Below are 22,306 nucleotides of genomic sequence, written 5' to 3'. Positions count from 1 at the left end.
CCAGTGTCTTCCAACGCCTGATTGAGAACCAGTTGTGTACTAAAATTGAGCTTTAGATCAAGATTTCATTTCTTGGCTATATCTTGAATGCTGATGGAGTTACCATATTCACATTATGCACCCAAGAAATCGTGCAGCCATCTTGAAAGTTTTGTCTCTGAACTTCCGTTCTAGCAGTTCTCTATATTGGGCTTTTCCACGGTACGGCTCAACTCGACTTTTTGGGGGTTCTCCACTCCACTATCCACTCAGTGGATAGTACCTGGTACACCTGGTACTTTTTTAGTACCACCTTGGTCGAGGTTCCAAGCAAGCCGAGCCAATACTAAATATGACGTCAAAACTGTTATGGCATTAGAGGTGGTGCAACTATGATAATCAGCCTATAATCCCACCCAAGATGAGGCTGCACTAAACTGCAGTGGAAAAGCAAGCTCAGAAAAGTAAAGCGGGCACAGTCGAGCTGAACAGTAACGTGCCAATAGATATCTATGGTGTTGAAGTCAAAGTGTTATTAGCTACCGAAGTGGATTTACAGGTTACAGAGTTGTCAAAAGCTATCTAAAGTATTTGTAAGTGTTCAGAAGATGCCATAACAACTGGAAGAAGAGCAGGGAGATTTTAAAACAAGATTACTTCATTCATTAATACACAAGATCCTGCCTTCAAGCTGTGAATGTACTGATTTGCCATTGTGTTCATGAAACTCCTAGAGACAACACAATGTCATTAAAATATCTATGTACGACAACTCTGACCATCTTTTCATGTCATTCATCCATTGTGTCATAGTTAGGGTGAGCAGATCTTTTTGTATGTTAATCCGGGACGGGGGAGGGGTGCAACTACACACACACACACACACACACACACACACAAACACACACACACACACACACGAGTGTGTATGTTTTATTTTATATTCCGTTAACAACAATTTTCATTTTACAATTATAATTTTCTTTAATGTTGAACTTACATACAATTTCATATCAACTACACATTTGAACACAAATTATTACCAAGTTAAAATTAAGCAGAATTACACGTATAACAATTAAATGCTTGTATCATGAAAAAGTGCAGTGTGTCATAGATGTCTGAATGAGATCTGCCAGCTCCCATTTACCTCCTTGGGTGTCAGAAAAAACAAACATTTAGAGTGACAGAAAAAATACCACTAGCATTTTCACGTAGCAAAGGGGTGATGTAAACTCACTCCATCAACTCTTGGTGAAGAATACTTTTTGTGCTCCCACACATAATCCATTTTGATCAACTCTTCTAAGTAGCTTCAATACAAACAGGAAGTTAGATGACAAAATTTGGAAGAGTGGATTGTGGAAAAGGGGTAGGGCTGAATAACGTGAATGTTTTTCGAAGGTCCAAGCTGTGCTGACTTTGGCTTCGAACCCCTCCTCTGACTTGTATTTGTCCTTGCTTCAGTATTTTCAACCCTGTGCACTAAAAAACCTTTCTGCACATGGATTCAAATGAATCTGCAGCTGTGAAGCTTTTCTTGAGTGAAGTGTGCCACCTTCTCTCTCTCTCTCTCTCTCTCTCTCTTTCAGACACACACACACACACATGCACGCGCGCACACACACACACACACACACACACACACACACACACACTCTCTGTACTTTTAGTTCAACTGCACAATGTTGATTTGACAATGCTGATGTAAAGAGGTCAATGGAAAGGAGGAGGCGAGAACCGGCTTTTCAATATAAATAATAGTTTAATGATAAAATTAAAAGCCAACATAAACACACACGTCCGTTAACGATCTCTCTCTCCCGCACAATCCCCTGCAGTCGACCTTTATCCCTCACGGTGGCTTATTTAGCCTAATACGGAACCTGGTGTGTAGGATCACGACCTGGCCCCGCCCTCCACCCTGCCACATTCCTCCCTCATTCTCTCAGGCTGGGGAGCCCCCGGCCTGATGTACACCCCCCCCCCTTTCCCTGGGGGAGGGCTTGCTTTAAGTCTAGTCTGCCGGCAGGTCATCCCCATCAACCTGGACGAGGGAAGGGACAAGGGGAGGGAAACAGAAATAATAAAAATGAGGGGGGTACTTCCTGTAACAGTGTAGTATCCCCGAAAAACTGTAAAATTTAAAAGAGGGAAAAGGCCAACGCAGAGCGACAGTGAGAGAGAGAGAGGAGAGGGAGATGAAAAAAAAACTCTTACTCGCCAGTACTCCGATACGCCGCAGCTTGTTCCTCGGCCACTCCTCCACCCTCTATCGGACGACAGCCGCACTTCTCCGGGCGGATCAGAGGCAGTCCTCCAGCCCCTGGTGGACAGAATGCCCCACCATGTTCTCGGGGAACAGAAGGGTTCTCCCCTGACCCTGGCAGCGGTTCTCTCGCTCCAGGCGGTCAGCAGTGAGCCCCTCCCCGCTCGGCGGTCTTAAACCCCGCCGCGTTTCAGCGGCTGGTAGGGAACTCCTCCGCGGTCTGTTAGGAGCCCCTTCTCCCCTCGCGGTCGGCGGTCCTCTTTCAGGCGGCTGGGCTCCTCGTCCTCCGGCAGATGGCCGCGGCTGCTCTGTTGGGGTGGACGGTAGTGGCGAGAACTCTACCCCTCCTCCTTCCCAGGTTTTGGCACCAGTGTAAAGGGATCAATGGAAAGGAGGAGGCGAGAACCGGATTTTCGATATAAATAATAGTTTAATGATAAACTTAAAAGACAACATAAACACACACAACGGACATGTCCATTAACGATCTCTCTCTCCCGCACGATCCTCTGCTGTCCACCTTTATCCACCTTTATCCCTCACGAATCACGACCCGGCCCCACCCTCCGCCCTGCCACAGCTGACAATATAGTTTTTGTAAAATAAATGCTCTTTTTTGCAATATTCCTATGGTTGTAAATTTGCTAAATATAAACCATGATTCTGTTTTTCTTTCAAATAGATACAATTTGTAAGTAAAATAAGTATCAGCTTATTTCAAGTACAGTAAAGCTAAGGATTTCTGTATATCTACTGTACACGAGTAGTACCACAACTGACATATAGGTGCAATTTTTGGTAAAATGCCTGTGTTCAGTGTGAAAACACATAGGTAAGCTTATGCCAGTTTTCATGTTCATAATTTATAGATGAGTGTGCTGAAAATCTGTTGAACTCTATATGGGTCATTTTTGAGCAAACATAACAGAAGGGATAAACCACAGTAGCTCTTTCCCAAATCACTTATTCATTCTTATGAGATATAGACATTTGACATTGCATGTATACTGTATAAAGCAGGAATAGGTGACTATTTAAATTATGCTTTCCTTGAACTGTCATAAAACACCATTGTAGCTCATTGGACTCCACAGGCTTTGCCAGATTCAACAACTTATGTGGTTTTCACATTTTACAACACACAATGCAAAAGCTGCATCAATCCACACATTCTGTCTCTATGTGTCATATCAGTCCTTTTGCACTTGTGGACAACCTGAAATGTTCATGGAATCTTTTCACCATTCTCTCCCAACAATTTTTATGTTAGACCTTAAAATCTAATATTTTACCCTATAAATCTCCACGTTCATGCAGCACATTTGTATAATCCGTCACTCTGCCTCATTCTTCTGTATAAATCATCATCTGAGATGGTTTCAACAGAGCGTCTGCTCACAGAAGAGCAGTGGGTTATCCTCCCTCTGCCTGCAATGTCCTTTCAATTTACACAGTTTGTACCAGTCTCATCTCTCAAGAGCCTCAGCTATGGCAGACTCTCAGATCAGACTTTCCATTCAGACAATTTGAGAGCATTCGTGACATTCTTCCCTTAATAAATCAGTGTTACGCAGGAAATAGTTCAGACCTGTCTTGCTGATGTTAGATTCTTTAGGTGTGCAGAGTGAAAAGCTGGAAGCCACATACTGCACTCTATGTTTTGATCACATAAATCAAAGGAATTAAAAAGCCAAGCAAATATTTCATGATACTTTATGGTCCAGCTTAGACCAGCATGACTTTCCATATTGGTCCAGGCTGGTTTTGTGCTGGTCAAGCTGGTGGACCAGCATGGCCAAACTGTTCACCAGCAAAACACCAACCAGCATGGTCTTTTTTTAGTGAGGATGGTTAATTAGGAAAAACAATCTTGCTGGTTAAGCTAGTTAAGAAGCCAGGTTGGGAGTCAAGCACACCAGCATTCCATACAACATAAGACGGTGGGTGACCAGCAATGCTGGTTCACAATGGGAATGTTTAAGTTCACTTACATGGGTTCTTCAGATAAAGCGGTGTCTTCTTCCAACTCTATGGCCTGCTTGAACCAAGGAGGCTTTGCTTCCACAGGCAGTTTCTCTAGAACAGACACATGATAAAGAAGGTGTGTCAACTGTTGTACGCATGTAGATAGGAGTGTGAATGTTCGGGTTGATAATTAATAGATTTGATTCATGATTCAGTTTTCAATACTATTCAAAAGTAGTTTTTGTAATATATTTGATTCAGTAAATTTTTTAAATGCATTTATAGGAGTCTTAAAATATGCTACATGGCCAAATGTAAGTGGAAACCCTCTTCTACATAACAAACAGTGCTGGCTAGGCCACTCAATTCCAGTCTTAAAAGAACATGTTCAAGCTAAAATGATAATTTTCAAACTCGAATGACTTCCTTTTTTCAGTGGAACACAAACAAACATTTTGTTTTAAAGGATGTAGTAGGTCTTTTTGTAATGTAAGTCAATGGGGTACAAAACTTTCAAGCTCATGAATGCTGCATGAAAGTAATCCATTCGACTTGAGTGGTTTAATCCATGTCTTCTAAAACATTACAATCGCTTTAGGTGAACAACAAATCAAAAACACAAGAACAAACTACCCAGAGCTTAACCTCACTAAACATTTTTGTTCAATTGTAATGCTGACTGCAAGTCAAGCCTCATCAAAAATATTTCAAGATTAATTACCAATTGTGCTACTTTTCAATAATTCAAACAATAACAGATGGTGCATTCAATGCAATCTAAAACTAGTAATGAACCTAGAACAGAAAGGTACGTTATTTTACCAATGGGTTTGTAGCAAGGCACTGTGACAAGGCATTCTTCCTTGATGTGTGGTTTAGTGGTGGGATTGCAGCCTCCAGCATGCAGACCTCTGTGATCTATACACAAGACCACTCTGTAACGCAGACCCTGTCCACATGTCACTGTGCACTATAGAGGATGGTAATAACACAATTATTGATTTCACACATACAGTCACTGACAAAACTATGAAATAGGGAAGGAATATAGGAGGTATCTAGCACTAACAACACAAGTGAATAATTGGCAAAATATTTAAATGTTTATACATTTCTTAATTGCCTGAGATTTCATCTCTCAAATATGGCACATGGGTTACTGATATTAAATGAAGAGTCAAGCTTTACAAAACATTTTGGTTCACACTTTATATTTGGTGTCTATAACGACAATGTACTAAAATTAGAATACATACAACACGTTATTGTGTAACTACATATTGGTCAGCAAAATTCTAACAAAATGTATGTTTGTTGTTACTGAGGTTGAGCTACTGATTTAGGAGTAGGGGTTAGGGCAAGGGTTGGGGTAGAGTTAGGTTTAGGATTAGGGGTAAGGTTAACAGTGTAACTACAGATGTAATTAAATGCAGGTATTTTAAATGTAAGTACAAAGACCCAACACTTATGTACATAATAAGTACATTGTATTAAATTGTGAAAGGCAGGTACAAATATTGTGATGGAATTACGTTCCAGTAATTGTATCAGATGGTAATTCCATGGGCCCTGTGATGGACTGGCGACCTGTCCAGGGTGTCCCCCGCCTTTCGCCCAATGTTAGCTGGGATAGGCTCCAGCCCCCCGCGACCCTGTACACAGGATAAGCGGTTGACGATGGATGGATGGATGGATGGTAATTCCATGGCACTTTTTGTTAGTGAAGCTCTATACCTGAAATTCTATATGATATCATACATGGTTTTGAAGAATCCCTACCAAAAAGCATCTACATTCAGGCAGTTGTGCAAACTTAAGGAAAAAGATGATCAAAGTTCCTCACTGACTTTCTGAAAGCTTTAGCTGCAGCTCCCACATCAAAAAAGAAAAACGATCACCAAAAAAATCCTTGGCTGCCCCAGAAGAGGGTTTTTGTGTCCCTTGCAAAAAATATTGTTCCTCCCAGTTCTTTCTTATTCATTTGGAAGTAAATTCACTTTCCTCTTTAAAATAAATTTAGATTTATTTACCAATGTTGATGCAAAACTATAATGGTTTAGTGTTGTGCCTGTCATTTTCATAAATAATACATGTCTAAGTCAAATTTTGCTTCAATTTACTCATACAGAAATTTATGGCAACATAAGTGAAACAAATATATATAATATGTTTGCATGTTTATGGTTTTCACTGATATAAAAGTCACATACAAAGATGATATATATATATATATATATTTCAAAATACCAAAGAATTGCCATTTTTGTATATATCGTTGGACTTCTAAATGGAACATGAAATATCTACATACTGTATATTAATAAATAAATGAACTACAATTTCATATACACTGCCATTCAAAAGTTTGGGGTCACTTGACTGAAATGTTTCTCATGATCTCATGATCTTAAAAAACTTTTGATTTGAAGGTGCATGCTTAAATGTATGAATTAGTTTTGTAGATAAAAATATAAATGTGCCAACATATTAATTTATTTCATTACAAAACTAAAATGTTATTTAAAAAAAAAAAATGGATGACTTGGACTGAATACTAAAGAAAAGAAACTAATACTCAGTATTGCTCTCCATCTATAGTTCCATTTATGTTATTCCATAGTTTTGATGATTTTACTATTATCCTTAAATGTGAAAAATAATAATAATAAAGAATGAGTAAGTGACCCTAACCTTTTGACCGGTAGTGTATATGTTCATAGATGGTCATATACACTCACCTAAAGGATTATTAGGAACACCATACTAATACTGTGTTTGACCCCCTTTCGCCTTCAGAACTGCCTTAATTCTACGTGGCATTGATTCAACAAGGTGCTGAAGGCATTCTTTAGAAATGTTGGCCAATATTGATAGGATAGCATCTTGCAGTTGATGGAGATTTGTGGGATGCACATCCAGGGCACGAAGCTCCCGTTCCACCACATCTCAAAGATGCTCTATTGGGTTGAGATCTGGTGACTGTGGGGGCCATTTTAGTACAGTGAACTCATTGTCATGTTCAAGAAACCAATTTGAAATGATTCGAGCTTTGTGACATGGTGCATTATCCTGCTGGAAGTAGCCATCAGAGGATGGGTACATGGTGGCCATAAAGGGATGGACATGGTCAGAAACAATGCTCAGGTAGGCCGTGGCATTTAAACGATGCCCAATTGGCACTAAGGGGCCTAAAGTGTGCCAAGAAAACATCCCCCACACCATTACACCACCACCACCAGCCTGCACAGTGGTAACAAGGCATGATGGATCCATGTTCTCATTCTGTTTACGCCAAATTCTGACTCTACCATCTGAATGTCTCAACAGAAATCGAGACTCATCAGACCAGGCAACATTTTTCCAGTCTTCAACTGTCCAATTTTGGTGAGCTCTTGCAAATTGTAGCCTCTTTTTCCTATTTGTAGTGGAGATGAGTGGTACCCAGTGGGGTCTTCTGCTCTTGTAGCCCATCCGCCTCAAGGTTGTGCGTGTTGTGGCTTCACAAATGCTTTGCTGCATACCTCGGTTGTAATGAGTGGTTATTTCAGCCAAAGTTGCTCTTCTATCAGCTTGAATCAGTCGGCCCATTCTCCTCTGATCTCTAGCATCAACAAGGCATTTTCGCCCACAGGACTGCCGCATACTGGATGTTTTTTCCTTTTCACACCATTCTTTGTAAACCCTAGAAATGGTTGTGCGTGAAAATCCCAGTAACTGAGCAGATTGTGAAATACTCAGACCGGCCCGTCTGGCACCAACAACCATGGTTTCTTTCCCATTCTGACATTCAGTTTGGAGTTCAGGAGATTGTCTTGACCAGGACCACACCCCTAAATGCATTGAAGCAACTGCCATGTGATTGGTTGATTACATAATTGCATTAATGAGAAATTGAACAGGTGTTCCTAATAATCCTTTAGGTGAGTGTATAAGACTTCTGCATGGGTTTATGTACTACTTCCAGCAAGAAGACTTTGTAATTTGTTGACATTGATGTCATCGACATGAGAGGTCTACCGTGCTACTGTTATTAACACAGGAGCATAATGTTTAGAAATAAAAAAAAAATTCCAGCCATGGCCCGAAGCCCACTATTCTAGAAATGGCACATATGGTGAGGTCTTCTGTTTATGCCAGACCGGCAGAAAATTGAATGCTAGATTTTTCACCTCTTTTCATCAAACACATCTTTAGAAACAGAAAGCTGTGTGGGATCAAAGTTATAATACAAACTAACTACACTGCTACATTATTATGAGGTTAAAGGGTAACATGCTAAAAAAAAAAAGTAAAGGTCTGCATTGCTGAGTTTGCAAGTCTGGGATATTTCTTCATTGCCAAGAGGTCCAGCGGAGTTATGGGAGTTTAACAGGAAACTGTGAAATGCCCAAGGGTAAGCAGTCAAGTCAAAGGTACAGATTGGCTCATAATTAGGAAGCTTACTCTATTTTCATAGAAGACATGAAGCTGAGGCCAGAGTTTAAAATGTGAAACGAGCCCACAGAGATGCATACTATTTACATTAAGACACCCAGACAGAGGTACAATAAACATGTATGACTTGTACATTTGACATGTTGCAAATGGTTCAGTTGTAATAGTGTTAATTGCTTTAAATGGAAGTTCAACCAAAGTTCAAGCAGGAGATCTACCATGTGGGATGTCATTCAATTTCTCTTAAAGAGGACGTCCAATAATAACACAATGGACATTACAATGTAAAAATCTTGTCTATTGATTTAAGCCAAACCAAATAGATAACCATCCATCCATCCATCTTCAACCGCTTATCCGAAGTCGGGTCGCGGGGGCAGCTGCTCCAGCAGGGGGCAACAAACTTCCCTATCCCGAGCCACATTAACCAACTCTGACTGGGGGACCCCGAGGCGTTCCCAGGCCAGTGTGGAGATGTAATCTCTCCACCTAGTCCTGGGTCTTCCCCGAGGCCTCCTCCCAGCTGGATGTGCCTGAAACACCTCCCTAGGGAGGCGGCCAGGGGGCATCCTTACCAGATGCCCAAACCACCTCAACTGACTCCTTTCAATGCAAAGGAGCAGCGGCTCTACTCCGAGCTCCTCACGGATGACTGAGCTCCTCACCCTATCTCTAAGGGAGAAGCCCGCCACCCTTCTGAGGAAGCCCATTTCGGCCGCTTGTACTCGCGACCTAGTTCTTTCGGTCATGACCCAACCTTCATGATCATAGGTGAGGGTAGGAACAAAAATTGACCGGTAGATCGAGAGCTTTGCCTTCGGCTCAGCTCTCTTTTCGTGACAACGGTCGCGATAGAGCGAGTGCAATACCGCCCCGCTGCACCGATTCTCCGGCCAACCTCCCGCTCCATTGTCCCTCACTCGTGAACAAGACCCGAGGTACTTGAACTCCTTCAATTGGGGCAAAACCTCATTCCCTACCTGAGTACGCACTCCATCGGTTTCCTGCTGAGAACCATGGCCTCAGATTTAGAGGTGCTAATCCTCATCCCAGCTGCTTCACACTCGACTGCCAAGCTGATCCAGTGAGAGCTGAAGGTCACGGACCGATGATGACATGAAGACAACATCATCTGCAAAAAGCAGCGATGAGATCCCCAGCCCACCGAACCGCACACCTTCCCCACCCGACTACGCCTCGATATCCTGTCCATGAATATCACAAACAGGATTGGTGACAAAGCACAGCCTTGGCGGAGACCAACCCCCACATGGAATGAACTCGACTTCGTGCCGAGGACCCGGACACATCTCTTGCTTTGGACGTACAGGGATTGGATCGCCCTAAGAAGGGATCCCCCCACCCCGTACTCCCGCAGCACCTCCCACAGTATCTCCCGGGGGACCCGGTCATACGCCTTCTCCAGATCCACAAAACACATGTAGACCGGATGGGCATACTCCCAGGCCCCCTCCAGGATCCCTCCAAATAGATAACATTTTATCAAAATTATCTTGGATTTAAAAATAAAACGATCCATACTTTTAAACGACTCTCTAACTGAATTCATAATTTACAGGAATGGTTCACCCAAAAATTTCACCCTCATGCCATCCCAGATGTTTATAACTTTCTTTGTTCTGCTGAACACAAACACATATTTTAAAAAGAATATCTCAGCTCTGTAGATCCATACAATGCAAGTGAATGGTGGCCAGAACTATGAATCTCCTAAAATCACACATCATCATAAACGTTTTCCATAAAACTCCAGTGATTATGTCTATATCTTCAGAAGCATCAATATTATGAATGTCAATGTTTAAGACCTTTTTTTTAAAACCATAAATCTCCACTTTCACATTCTTCTTCTTTTGTTTTTTTGGCGATTTGCATTATTCATTCTACCATTCACTTGTATGGACCTACAGTATTCAGCAGAAGAAAGAATGTCATACACATCTGGGATGGCATGATAATTTAAGTTTTTGGGTAAACTATCCCTTTAAGGAGAAAATCCTTTATTCCAGATTATATTTCTTATTTGCCAGCATATGGACAGTGTAACCATAGAAATAATATAAATAATATATGGGATTGTACTCCCTTATATCTTTTGGTGCCACAGTGTATTATTTACATACAAAAAGCCTAGAATTAATTTCTATGAATTAAATAACAAAATAGCAAACCAAGTGGAATTTTTTAAAATAAGAAATGCATATGCATACTTCTCAAGCAAAGGTTTTCCCAAAAAGTAGTTTCGAGATGGTTTGAAATGTTCCAAATGATAAAACATAGATATATTGTCTAAAAAATTTATATTTTTAAACTTTGATATTTTGGTGCTTCATGCTGTTGTACATCTCAATGACTGCCTGATGCAGCTCTTAGTAATAGTAATAATAATAATAATAATAATAACTAAAAAAATAATATAACTAAAAAATAAAATAACTAAAAAAAAAATATATAAAAGGAAAAAAGTATAGAATACCGGTGACCACTCTTGTGCCAGCCATGTTGGACAGTCAAAGGCATTGCATGGCTGTAGAATTGGTGTCTTTGGTGCATACAGACACTTCCATTCATCTGTAGGGTTGATGTTGCCTTGCATATCTTCTTCCACACAGGAGACCAAGCGGCTCTGGACCCCCCCACCGCATGATGTGGAACAGGTTGTCCAGGGGCTGCTCTCCCACCTAAAATACACAAGTGTACTGTAACCAACAAGCCACACAGGCTTTGAATTGACTAATGTGCCATACAATCTGTATTGTGGAGACATACATTCTAAGAATTATTCTCACAGGTAATACTTACAACTAAAAACTGTTTTGACAGCAAACAATGAAGCAAGTTTTAAAGCTACGCAGATGTGTTTTTACCACATTACATCACAAAAACACACAATACACCCATCACCACTTTATTCTTCTGTCAATGATAATCTTAAAGGACATAAATGTAGCCCCAGTATTTCACTCTGAGGACTGAGAAGCTTCACTTTCTCCCAGTCTGGCTGAAGTCCCACACTTTGCTTCACTGCAATAGAATCTGCGACCTTTGGCTCTAAGTGTTTTGCGGAAATAAGCCTGTAATGTTACTCTGCAAACTCAGTCTCAGGTGGACTGGAAATCTGGAATGGACTCTGAGATCAGATATAGGCTAAGGAGAAACTACAGCATATTATATGAGGAAAGGTGAAATACATACCGTGGTAAAGGGTGGTAAAGGTCATAGGGCATGATCTGCTTGTAACCATCACTGAAAAAAGAGAAATATGAAGAGATCAGAATAATGTAAACAAGCTGCAATAAGGGATAATTTAGAAAAGTGAAAGATTTGCATACCTAATAGGGCTAAGTATCTAAAAGGGGCAATGACATGCCTTTTAAAAAATATATATTTTAATATACTGCCTGGCCCAAAAAAATAGCATACTCTAATATTTAATTGGACCACCTTTAGCTTTGAGCCGTATGAATCTTGGCATTGTCGTCCTAGAATATGCCCGTACCATCAGGGAAGAAATCCATTTATGGTATAACCTGGTCATTCAGTACATTCAGGTATTCAGCTGACATTTTATTGCCAGAAAATATTGCTGAGACTAGACCTGACCAATTGAAGCAACCCCAGACTATAACATAACACTGCCTCCAGAGGCTTGTACAGTGGGCACTATGCATGACGGGTGCATCGCTTCATAGCGTCTTACAATGACACGTCCATAGCTTTGTAATAGGGTAAACTGGACTCATCAGACCACATTACCTTTTTCCATTGCTCCACATTACAATCTTTAAGCTCCCTAGCAAATGTAATAAATTTTTTCTTGTGGCCACATAGCTGTTTAGTCCAAATCCTGTAAATTCCCGTCACATTGTGCAGGTGTAAATGCTTTTACTTTCACTATTAAACAGAGCTGTGAGTTCTACTGTTGATTTTTTTATGATGTGACTTCACCCAGCATTTTAGGGATCTCCGATCATTATCATTCAAGATTTTTTTCCAACCACATTTCTTCTGCGAAGCTGATGGTTCACAACTATCCTTCCAGGTTCTAATAATGCGTTGGACAGTTCTTAACCCAATTCCAGTGATTTCAGCAATCTGTTTTCTTTGCTTGATGCAGGCCAATAATTTGCCCCTTCTGAAACACAGTAACATCTTTTCCACGACCACGGGATACGTCTTCCAACATGGTTGTTTAAGAAATGAGAAGCTACACACTGCATCAGTTAGGATTAAAAGAATTGCTGCCATCTGAAATATATTAATCACTGCAATAATGATCCAATCATAGTCTCTAAAGTATCTACTTATTACATCAAAATGGCAGTTGCGCCGTTACGCAAGTGCAATCCTCTATCGCACCCTACGACCATTGGAAATGAGCACAAGGAGGATGCACTAATTTCAGATATGGACCAGATATCAGAAGACTAAACTCGCTCAAGAGACAGGCTCGACAACACGGGGGGAAGGAAACGACAACAACACTGGCTGTAGTAAAAAAAAGGTAAGATGTATTGAAAAAAACAAAACAGTTAAAACATCACAATACTGATGAAAAAAGAAAATTTTTATATTTCTTTTGACCTATTTATTAATAAATACTAATACATTTATTTACCTTTTATTTTCTAATTTAGATAATTTAGAAATGAGCTCAGTCCTAATTAGTTTATTTATTCCCTTTTTGATAATTATTATTCTCTATAATTGTTCAATGATTGACACTTTGGAGAACCGCTTTTCAAATATTATTTGTCCTCTTTTGAAAACAAAGAAAGAAACAAAACAACAACAAAAAACTAAGAAAACAAAATACAAAAAAAATTATAAATCACATTAAATCAAAATGGCATTCAATATAAACTGAGATTACAATTCAGTTCAGTGTTAATGTAATGACATTTTTTGCCCGGAATTCCTTTTCATGTACTTCAGTTCTTGAACAACACAGTTCATACAAAAATGCACAATCCTACCACTCCGATGATTTTCAGATCCTGATCCAAGGTTTAGTCCTTATATGGTTAAGGCTCGCCAGTTCCTGCACCACACTGACACCTTTTAGTGTGGGGCAGGGACACTTTGAGTTCAGAATCCTCTTTAGAAATCATCAAATACTGAGCAAAATGTGATCAGCATCCAACTCCGGTGAAGATAGATTGGAAAAGAGAGAGGAAATGAAAAATTATGAGAAAAGGGGAAGGAGCAAAATTCCGGTTTTAAGAAGTGTTTTTTTTCTCACTCACGATCGTTTGACTCAATAACATTAAATCCACACTTCTATTTTCAAATCTCTCTCTCTTATTTCTGGAATCCAACTTTTAGTTGTCATTTCTAATCTTTTTTCTGTTTTAGGGCTTTTTAGGCGGCACAACAGAAGCAGCTTCATCAACCGTGCACTCACCAGAGGAGAGACCAAAATCTCCCGCTGTCTGCAATGACGCAGAGGCGGAGCTAAATTATCATTATTCCAAATGAAACTTATTTCTTAGCTTCTTACATTTTCTTAAACTCTCTTCAGATCAACACTCTCAAACTCATCAGATATTAATAAAATAAAATTCAATTTACATATTTATGCATACTATAACACTTTCTTTTTATATCTTCTTTTTTTTCTAGCTTCGACATGGACTACTAGTAACCTGGGTTACACCCTCCCCTCCTGAATATATGCACGTCCCGCTGCATCAACACATTTTTGAGGCTGGGTCACAACCACAGGCACATCACCAACAGGAGCAATATGTGACTCATCCAAAGAAGTGCTGAATGCAGCATTCAGACCTTGTAGCAAAGACTGAATCACTACAGTAAGTGGATCCCCTAACTGGGGATATTCAAACCTTTTTGCTGGAAGTCGCTCTCTTTGCGAACGCCTGGGAATAACACCTTCCTCTAACTCAATATTTCTTTCTCGTTCATTCTGAGCATCTTCATCACCAATGATCTCACTTGGAAATAAATTGTCACTTCTGCCCTCAGACGTAAGATTGACTGTCTTTTCGGCCTCCTGGGCAGGAAACTCTTCCAGTTCAGGTTCTTCCTCCACCGAAACACCTAAACCAGTATGACCTGGCTCTAACTCAACAGCAGCCATTTCTACTTCTACAGACTCAGGTAATTATCTCTCAACAGGTTTACAATCAGGTAAGCTTTCCCTTACAGGTTCCTCTAAACTTTGTTCCGAGGACTCACAGGTAGGTATGTTCTCCCTAGCAAGTTCAAGGACAGGTAAGTCAGTTGAGACATTCCGGGTTCCTAGGCAAGGTAATTGCTCAGGGCCTAACAGAACTCGAGTTTCAAAATGTTCCAGGGTACAGGACTAAAGAACTGGCCATCCTCAGACCCGGAATACTCACAACCAGACTCTGGCTCTTGTACTTCTTCATTACTTGAAAAGGCTCTAGTTTTGGGCCTGCAAACTGTTTTTTCCTAGGCTTTTGCTCAGATCCTTTTGTCTGCAAAATCCCGCAGGGCAACAACAGATCATGGTGTAGCGTTCTACGGGGACCGCTCTGTCCATCTGGTCGGACAGTGTATACCGGTAGATCACCAGCTTTCTTGACAACTATCTGGACATCTTGCTCCCACTTGTCAGCAAGTTTTTGTTTCCCTAGCAACCTAACATTGCGTACGAGAACTCGGTCGCCCACCTCCAATGTAGAAGCAACAACCGTTCATCAAAGCTTTTCTTGTTGCATTCTGTTAGCTTAGCCGCATTCTTTGAAGCTACTTCATAACTCTCTCTCAACCAGTCTTTCAAATCTTTTACATACTGGGAGTGAGATTTGATAGGAACATCTACCGGCAACCTGAAAGCCAGATCCACCGGCAAGAGGGGTTGTCGTCCAAACAGGAGCTCAAAAGGAGTGTATCCAGTCGTGTCGTTACGCATACAATTATAGGCCTGAACTAAGGGCTTTACGAACTCCTTCCATCTAGACTTTTTCTCAATCTCCAACGTACCCAACATCTGGAGAAGGGTCCGGTTGAAACGCTCTACTGGATTGCCTCTTGGGTGGTATGGCGTAGTGCGAATTTTGTGGATACCTGCAACACGACACAACTCCTTGATCGTGTGTGATTCGAAATCAGGCCTTTGTGAAATGATCTGTGATTACCAATATATTTTTGGTGTTGCAGACCAACTCCAAAGACCTACTAGTTTGAATGTTAACCAGAGGAGCAGCTCTGTCTGGAGGCGTTTTTCTATGCATGCAGCGTTCACAAGTTTTGAGCTTCTTTTCCACTGTCTGTGACATTTTAGGCCAAAAGAATCTGGACCTCACCAAATCTAGAGTCCTCTCGATGCCCAAATGCCCCATGTCATCATGAAGACTCCACAACTCACTTTCCCTTAGACCAGCAGGTAACACTAGCTGATAGCGAGGAGCTCTGTGTTCCTGCCTCTTTCTATACAGCACTCCATTTCTCAGCTCAAGTCGGCTCCACTCTCTCAACCACAAGACTACATCAGGTGACTGAGCACTCTGGTTATGAGGCATAGTCCTGTTACTCATCCAGTCAATTATCATTTTGAGCTCTGGATCTTACCTTTGCCGTTCTGCTAATGCAGTCTCCGAGAGATGGAGGAGGTCTGGAAGACCATGCTCATCCTCGCATTGAAACTCATTTGGCAAGGCATCCACATGATGAGTGAGGGACTCAACTAATGCAATTGAGGAGTGTGCCAGACCAGGGCCTTCAGACAACCCAATCACCTGGTGTCTCTTTCACTGCATCTGCCATAAGGACACAAGACTCGCTCCCAGGCTCCACAAGATGGTGGAGTGTAAACTACTTGATCCTTTCTCTTTCTTTCTGTGAGATTAGATCATCCAACGGTTCAACATGTGGACACCGGGAAAGCCCGTCTGCATCCTGATTTTGGCTTCCTGCTCTATATCGGAGCTTAAAAGTGCAGGTCGATAAGCTAGACAACCAGCAGTAGCTGTTAGCATCAAGCTTAGCAGAAGTCAATATGTATGTTAGTTGATTACTGTCTGTTACTACAGTATCTGCGCCATACAAATAGTCGTTAAACTTTGCTGTAACAGCCCACTTTAACTCCAAAAATTCAAGCTTATGGGCAGGGTATTTTGCCTCACACTTTGTCAGCCCCTGCTAGCAAAAGCTATTATTCGCATCTGCCCATTCTGCTCCTGGTACAATGCCGCACCAAGCCCTGTAGTACTGGCAACGGTGTGGAGTATATACGAGAGCTTGGGGTCGGCAAACCCCAGAACAGGTACAGAAGTTAGCTTGCATATTATGGCGTCAAAGGCATTCTGGCACTCAGCAGTCCACGGATCACCAAACTGCTCTTTGGGATTAAAGTATTTTCTCTCCTCACTTTTCTTACTGTGGCCCCTATGAAGTGGAGGGTACACTTCTGTAAGACCAGTGAGAGGTTTGACTATTTTTGAGTAGTCGCACACAAACAATCTGTAGTACCCTGAGAATCCTAAGAAGGCTCTCAGCTCTTTCAAATTTGTCGGCCTTGGCCAAGTTTTTAGAGCTTCAATCTTAGCTGGGTCAGTCTCTACCCCATCCTTTGAGACAATGTGGCCCAAGTATTTGACCGATGTCTGGAAGAAACAGCACTTTTCAGGCATCAACTTCAACCCATATTCTTTAAGTCGGTTGAGGACTTGTAACAACCGCGACTCATGCTCGTCTAGGGTTTTCGAAAAAACGATCAGGTCATCTATAAAGACTAATACATGTTTTCTATTGATATTACCCATGCACTGCTCCATTAGCCTCTGGAACGTGCTTGGCGCATTTGTGATCCCTTGAGGCATCCTATTGAATTCCTAGAATCCAAGTGGGCATAGAAAAGCTGTTTTGCACTTATCAGTCTCTTCCATTTCGATTTGGTAGAACCCGGACTTTAAATCTAGCACCGAGAACCACCTTGAGCCTGTGACCATAGAAAAGACCTCCTCTAAGTTAGGCAAGGCGTACGCATCCTTAATTGTCGGGGAATTCAATTTTCGGAAGTCGATACAAAGCCGTACTGAACCGTCATTCTTTCGGACCACCACTATGGGTGAAGAAAATGGGGATTCCGACTCACAAATGACTCCAGCAGACATTAGTTCTTGCAGATGCTTCCTAACAGCATCGATATCTTGCGGGTGAATAGGACGTGCCCTATGCTTAAAGGGTGTCTCATTATTTAGCCTAATTTGGTGCTTCACCTTACTTGTGTGACCATAGCCAAGATCATGTAAGGAGAAGACCTCAGGCATAGAATTCAATAGGTCCGATATCCGCTCCTTCCAGTCTGAGGACAAGAGAGAATCTCCGAAATCAAAGGTAAGGTTAGCACTGGTAGGTGCTGGTTCTTTGACTTCATGGATTTCAGCCAGCACAGCTTTGGGGGGAACCGTTATGTCTGTTTGAGTCCCATTTTTAAGCAAGACTGACAGCTGAGAAGGGCATTTATGGGGCAAAGTGTGTAAACAATTTGCAACCAACAGACCACTTGGGAAAGGCACTGACGGCAGCTCAAGAGTTACCCATTTCTCTGTAAAAGGCCACCAGAGCTAAAGTGGGGACTTCTACTTCGACCCCTACAAACTCTTTAGGAAACCTCAGGGCCAGCTCAATATACCCAAAGTAAGGTACCGCTTGCCCATTGGCTCCCTCTACCTCCAACAAATTCTCCAATGGCTTCAGGGGGTGATCAGATATATTTGCCTCATAGAATGACTGAGGAATCGTAGTAACCTGGGACCCTGTATCTAAGAGACAATTCACACTTTTTCCACAGATGGTGACCTGGGCGGTGTGCTTTACACCTACTAACACTTTTGGCAGGCTTCTCAAGGGTGGCCATCATGTCTACGCATGCTAGGCACCTGTCTACAACAGTTGCCAATGCAACAGTGATTTCTGACTCATCTGGGTTATCATGCTTCACCTCTTGAGCGACTGACACTTTCATAGTGGCTACGTGAGTGCATAACTCTTCCACTACTTTCCTCAATGTGCTCAACTCAGTTTCCTCAGAGCGACCCTTTGAGCGCTTTTGGCTTGGGGGCTGCCTTAAAGTAGCAACCTTTTTAGGAGGTCAGTTTCAGAATTGACAGAACTTGGTACCTCCTGTGAACAAACCGACACTTGCTGAGCAACAGCTCGTGGTTTTGGGTAAGCAACTGGAGTCTTCGACGACCCGAGGTGCTTCTTCATCCGTTCCTCCTTGGAGGCATGTTTACCTTCCTCTGTTCTAATTAGCACAACTAATGAGCTTTCCTTTTTTCTAACTGAAGGTTGGCAATTAGACCATCGTTCCAAAACCCTCTGCAAAACTGTTTCAAAAGGCAATGGTCGTGGTCTTTCTCTGCAATTCCCCCCCTCCTAATTGTCGTGCTCAGTAGAACTCGCAAGCGATGCAAGTAATCTGATGGTTTCTCACCCAGATTCTGTAAGGTGCTCATGAACTTGGCTAACAGTTCATCTCCATTCTCTACAGAACCATAGACTGACTCTAACAGCTCAATATATACAGCAGGCAAAGCTGGAAGATGCACATTCTTCACTATATCCGTGGCTGGAGGTAACAGACTGTCTAATATCCTCTGTGTCCTTTGCAAATCTGAAATGGACAGATCACTCAGTAAAAGGTATACACTTGCACGCCAAGTGTTAAAGTTGGGTTCGTTTGGAGGACGCGGGCTCCTCCCTGAGAAAACCCTAAGGAGGACTGAGGCTTGTTGTGCCATTGCAGCATCACCCGTCTTCAATATGTGCTCTACTACCATTCTCTGAACACCTGTTGGGTCTGAAATGCTCATGGGAAAAAGGGACTAGTCGTCATTGTGACACCACCAATGGTAGTTTCTGAGTTGATGGAGACCGCAGGGGCTACTACACTCTTGGTTGGGTCTTTTGATTCTGGGTTTTGCTTTCCTATTGTTTCAGCACTGGTCAACAAGTGCATTGGGGAGCGACATATGGGTGTCGCCTCAGCACTCCGGGAATCATCGTATGGTTAGAAGAATGGGAGAAGGGCCTCTCACATCCGAGAAGGGCCTCCCACTCTCTTTAGCAAGAGCTTTCAATGTTCCAATGTACCCCTCAGTGGCTGCATCACTTGCAGTCCATTTATAAATGCCAGCCAGAGCTCGTACATTAAAGGAAACACTTGGGTTCCCAAGGTTAAGGGTAACAAGGGCGTTAAGTTCAGAATTGCAGAGCTATGAGCATATTCCACTATAGCATTGTGATGGAACTCAGAAGCTGGATCGTCGATTACCAAATTATGGTAGATCAAGCCATACTTGTCTCCAGCTCATTGTCTACCTCAGTCAATGTGAGACACTTGACTATGAGCACATTCGCCATGTTCACATTTTCTCTTTCTACGATTTCCATAATCTCAAAGTAAAATTAACACTTGGTGGTCTTTTTTTTCCTACTTCTAATTTTGTCTTTGTTCCTACAGCAGCCCTTGTTGCGACACAACCTTCTCCTGGCTGGCTCGACAACTTTTTGTAACCCGCGCAGAGACGCGAGTGCAATCCTCTCTCGCACCCTACGACCAATGGAAATGAGCACAAGGAGGATGCACTAATTTCAGATATGGACCAGATATCAGAAGACTAAACTTGCTCAAGAGACAGGCTCGACAACACGGGGGGAAGGAAACGACAACAACACTGGCAGTAGTAAAAAAAAGGTAAGATGTATTGAAAAAACAAAACAGTTAAAACATCACAATACACAAGACAAAAAAATTACTTCTCCCAATTTAGACTCTGAAATGTATTCTTACTTGTAATTTATTAACTAGTTCTCCATTTTAATTACTATTGGCTATTTTTACATTTCTTTTGACCTATTTATTAATAAATACTTATACATTTATTTATCTTTTATTTTCTAACTTAGATAATTTAGAAAATAGCTCAGTCATAATTAGTTTATTTATTCCCTTTTTGATAATTATTCACTATAACTATGACCATTTGGAGTACCGCTTTTCAAATATTTTTTGTCCTCTTTTGAAAACAAACAAAGAAAAAACAACAACAAAAATATAATAAAACAAAATACCCAAAGAGTTCAGAAAATTATAAATCACATTAAATCAAATTGACATTCAATACCAGTCTCAATATAAATTGAGATTACAATTCAGTTCAGTGTTAATGAATGACACTGCTTCCCCGGAATTCCTTTTCATGTACTTCAGTTCTTGAACAACACAGTTTATGCAAAAATGCACAATCCTACCACTCCGATGATTTTCAGATCCTGATCCAAGGTTCAGTCCTTATATGGTTATGGCTCCCCAGTTCCTGCACACTGACACCTTTTAGCGTGAGGCAGGGACAATATGAGTTCAGAATCCTTTTTAGAAATCATCAAATACTGAGCAAAATGTGATCAGCATCCAGCTCCGGTGAAGATAGATTGGAAAAGAGAGAGGAAAGGAAAAATAATGAAAAAAGGGGAAGGAAAAAAAAACCCAACCAAGAGAACTTTCCCAAAGAGCAAAATTACGGTTTGAAGAAGTGTTTTTTTTCTGTTGTTGAATCCGAATGAGCACTCACTCACGATCGTTTGACTCAATAACGTTAAATCCACACTTCTATTTTCAAATATCTCTCTCTTATTTTTGAAATCCAACTTTTAGTTATGTCATTTCTAATCTTTTTTCTGTTTTAGGGCTTTTTAGGCGGCACAACAGAAGCAGCTTCATCAACCGTGCTCTCACCAGAGGAGCTTCCTCAAAAGCTCCCGCTGTCTGCAATGACGCAGCAGACAGGGCGGAGCTAAATTATCATTATTCCAAATTAAATTTATTTCTTAACTTCTTAAATTTTCTTAAACTCTCTTCAGAACAACACTCTCAAACTCAACAGATAGTAATAAAATAAAATTCAATTTACATATTTATGCATACTATAACACTTTCTTTTTATATCTTCTTTTTTTTCTAGCTTCGACTTGGACTTCTAGTAACCTAGGTTACATAGTCTATGTTCCTTGATGTTCACTTATAATAAAAACAGTCACATATTTCTAAAACATAATAATTTTCTACCCTCATTCTGTCCCTCTACCAGAAAAACTTGGTTGTGGTGCTTGACATTACATGCCCAATGTTGTGGTTGGCTCTCTGCTCTTAAAGGTTTTTTTCTAATTTTTCAGCCGGTTGTATATGAAAAACCATGGCAGAAATGTACAGAGGAAAAGAAAGTTAGCATCGCCTACAGAGACAGAGAGAATGGAATAAAACCAGAGTGAACATTGGTATCACACAAACACTCTGGCAAAAGAGAGCGGCAATAAAGAAATTGCCGCGCAAGTCACTAATACACCGCCACCTCCTGCAATCAACAACAGTGATCTCGCCTAGGTCTCCAAAATGGTCAGAAACAGCACTGTTGTTATGTTTCCTAGTTACCAGAAGAACCATCCTACCTCATGTGCTGGATCCCCCACACAACCAGCTGTTGTTTAATCTGGCAATTTCAGTCTGGTGTGTAAATGTTATAGTGATCTTGTTCATTACGCATTAAATGTTCATCAACTTTTATTTAGTATGGCCTATTTGTTCATAGGGAATCAGAGAGTGCAAAAGACGTAATGAGTCTAAGGGGTGTTGGCCAGGGGTGTAAA

The 22,306-nt window shown here is 41.2% G+C and overlaps 1 protein-coding gene across 1 annotated transcript in view; it reads right to left on the bottom strand.

Moving 5' to 3' along the window:
- LOC127660092 (ADAMTS-like protein 1) overlaps positions 1–22,306 on the bottom strand; it is a 131,384-nt gene that overhangs the window by 47,817 nt on the left and 61,261 nt on the right. Inside the window, exons 11-14 of the mRNA XM_052150164.1 lie at positions 11,864–11,914; positions 11,145–11,349; positions 5,036–5,183; positions 4,240–4,324 (exon numbers count right to left, since the gene is read on the bottom strand). Coding sequence (XP_052006124.1) covers positions 4,240–4,324; positions 5,036–5,183; positions 11,145–11,349; positions 11,864–11,914 — 489 coding nt within the window. The remainder of the gene's footprint in view (positions 1–4,239; positions 4,325–5,035; positions 5,184–11,144; positions 11,350–11,863; positions 11,915–22,306) is intronic.

This window comes from Xyrauchen texanus, chromosome 2 (genome assembly GCF_025860055.1).
Source record: "Xyrauchen texanus isolate HMW12.3.18 chromosome 2, RBS_HiC_50CHRs, whole genome shotgun sequence".
Taxonomy (NCBI): domain Eukaryota; kingdom Metazoa; phylum Chordata; class Actinopteri; order Cypriniformes; family Catostomidae; genus Xyrauchen; species Xyrauchen texanus.
The sequence above is the reverse complement of the archived record's forward strand: the minus strand, read 5'-3'. Positions and strand labels throughout refer to the sequence as shown.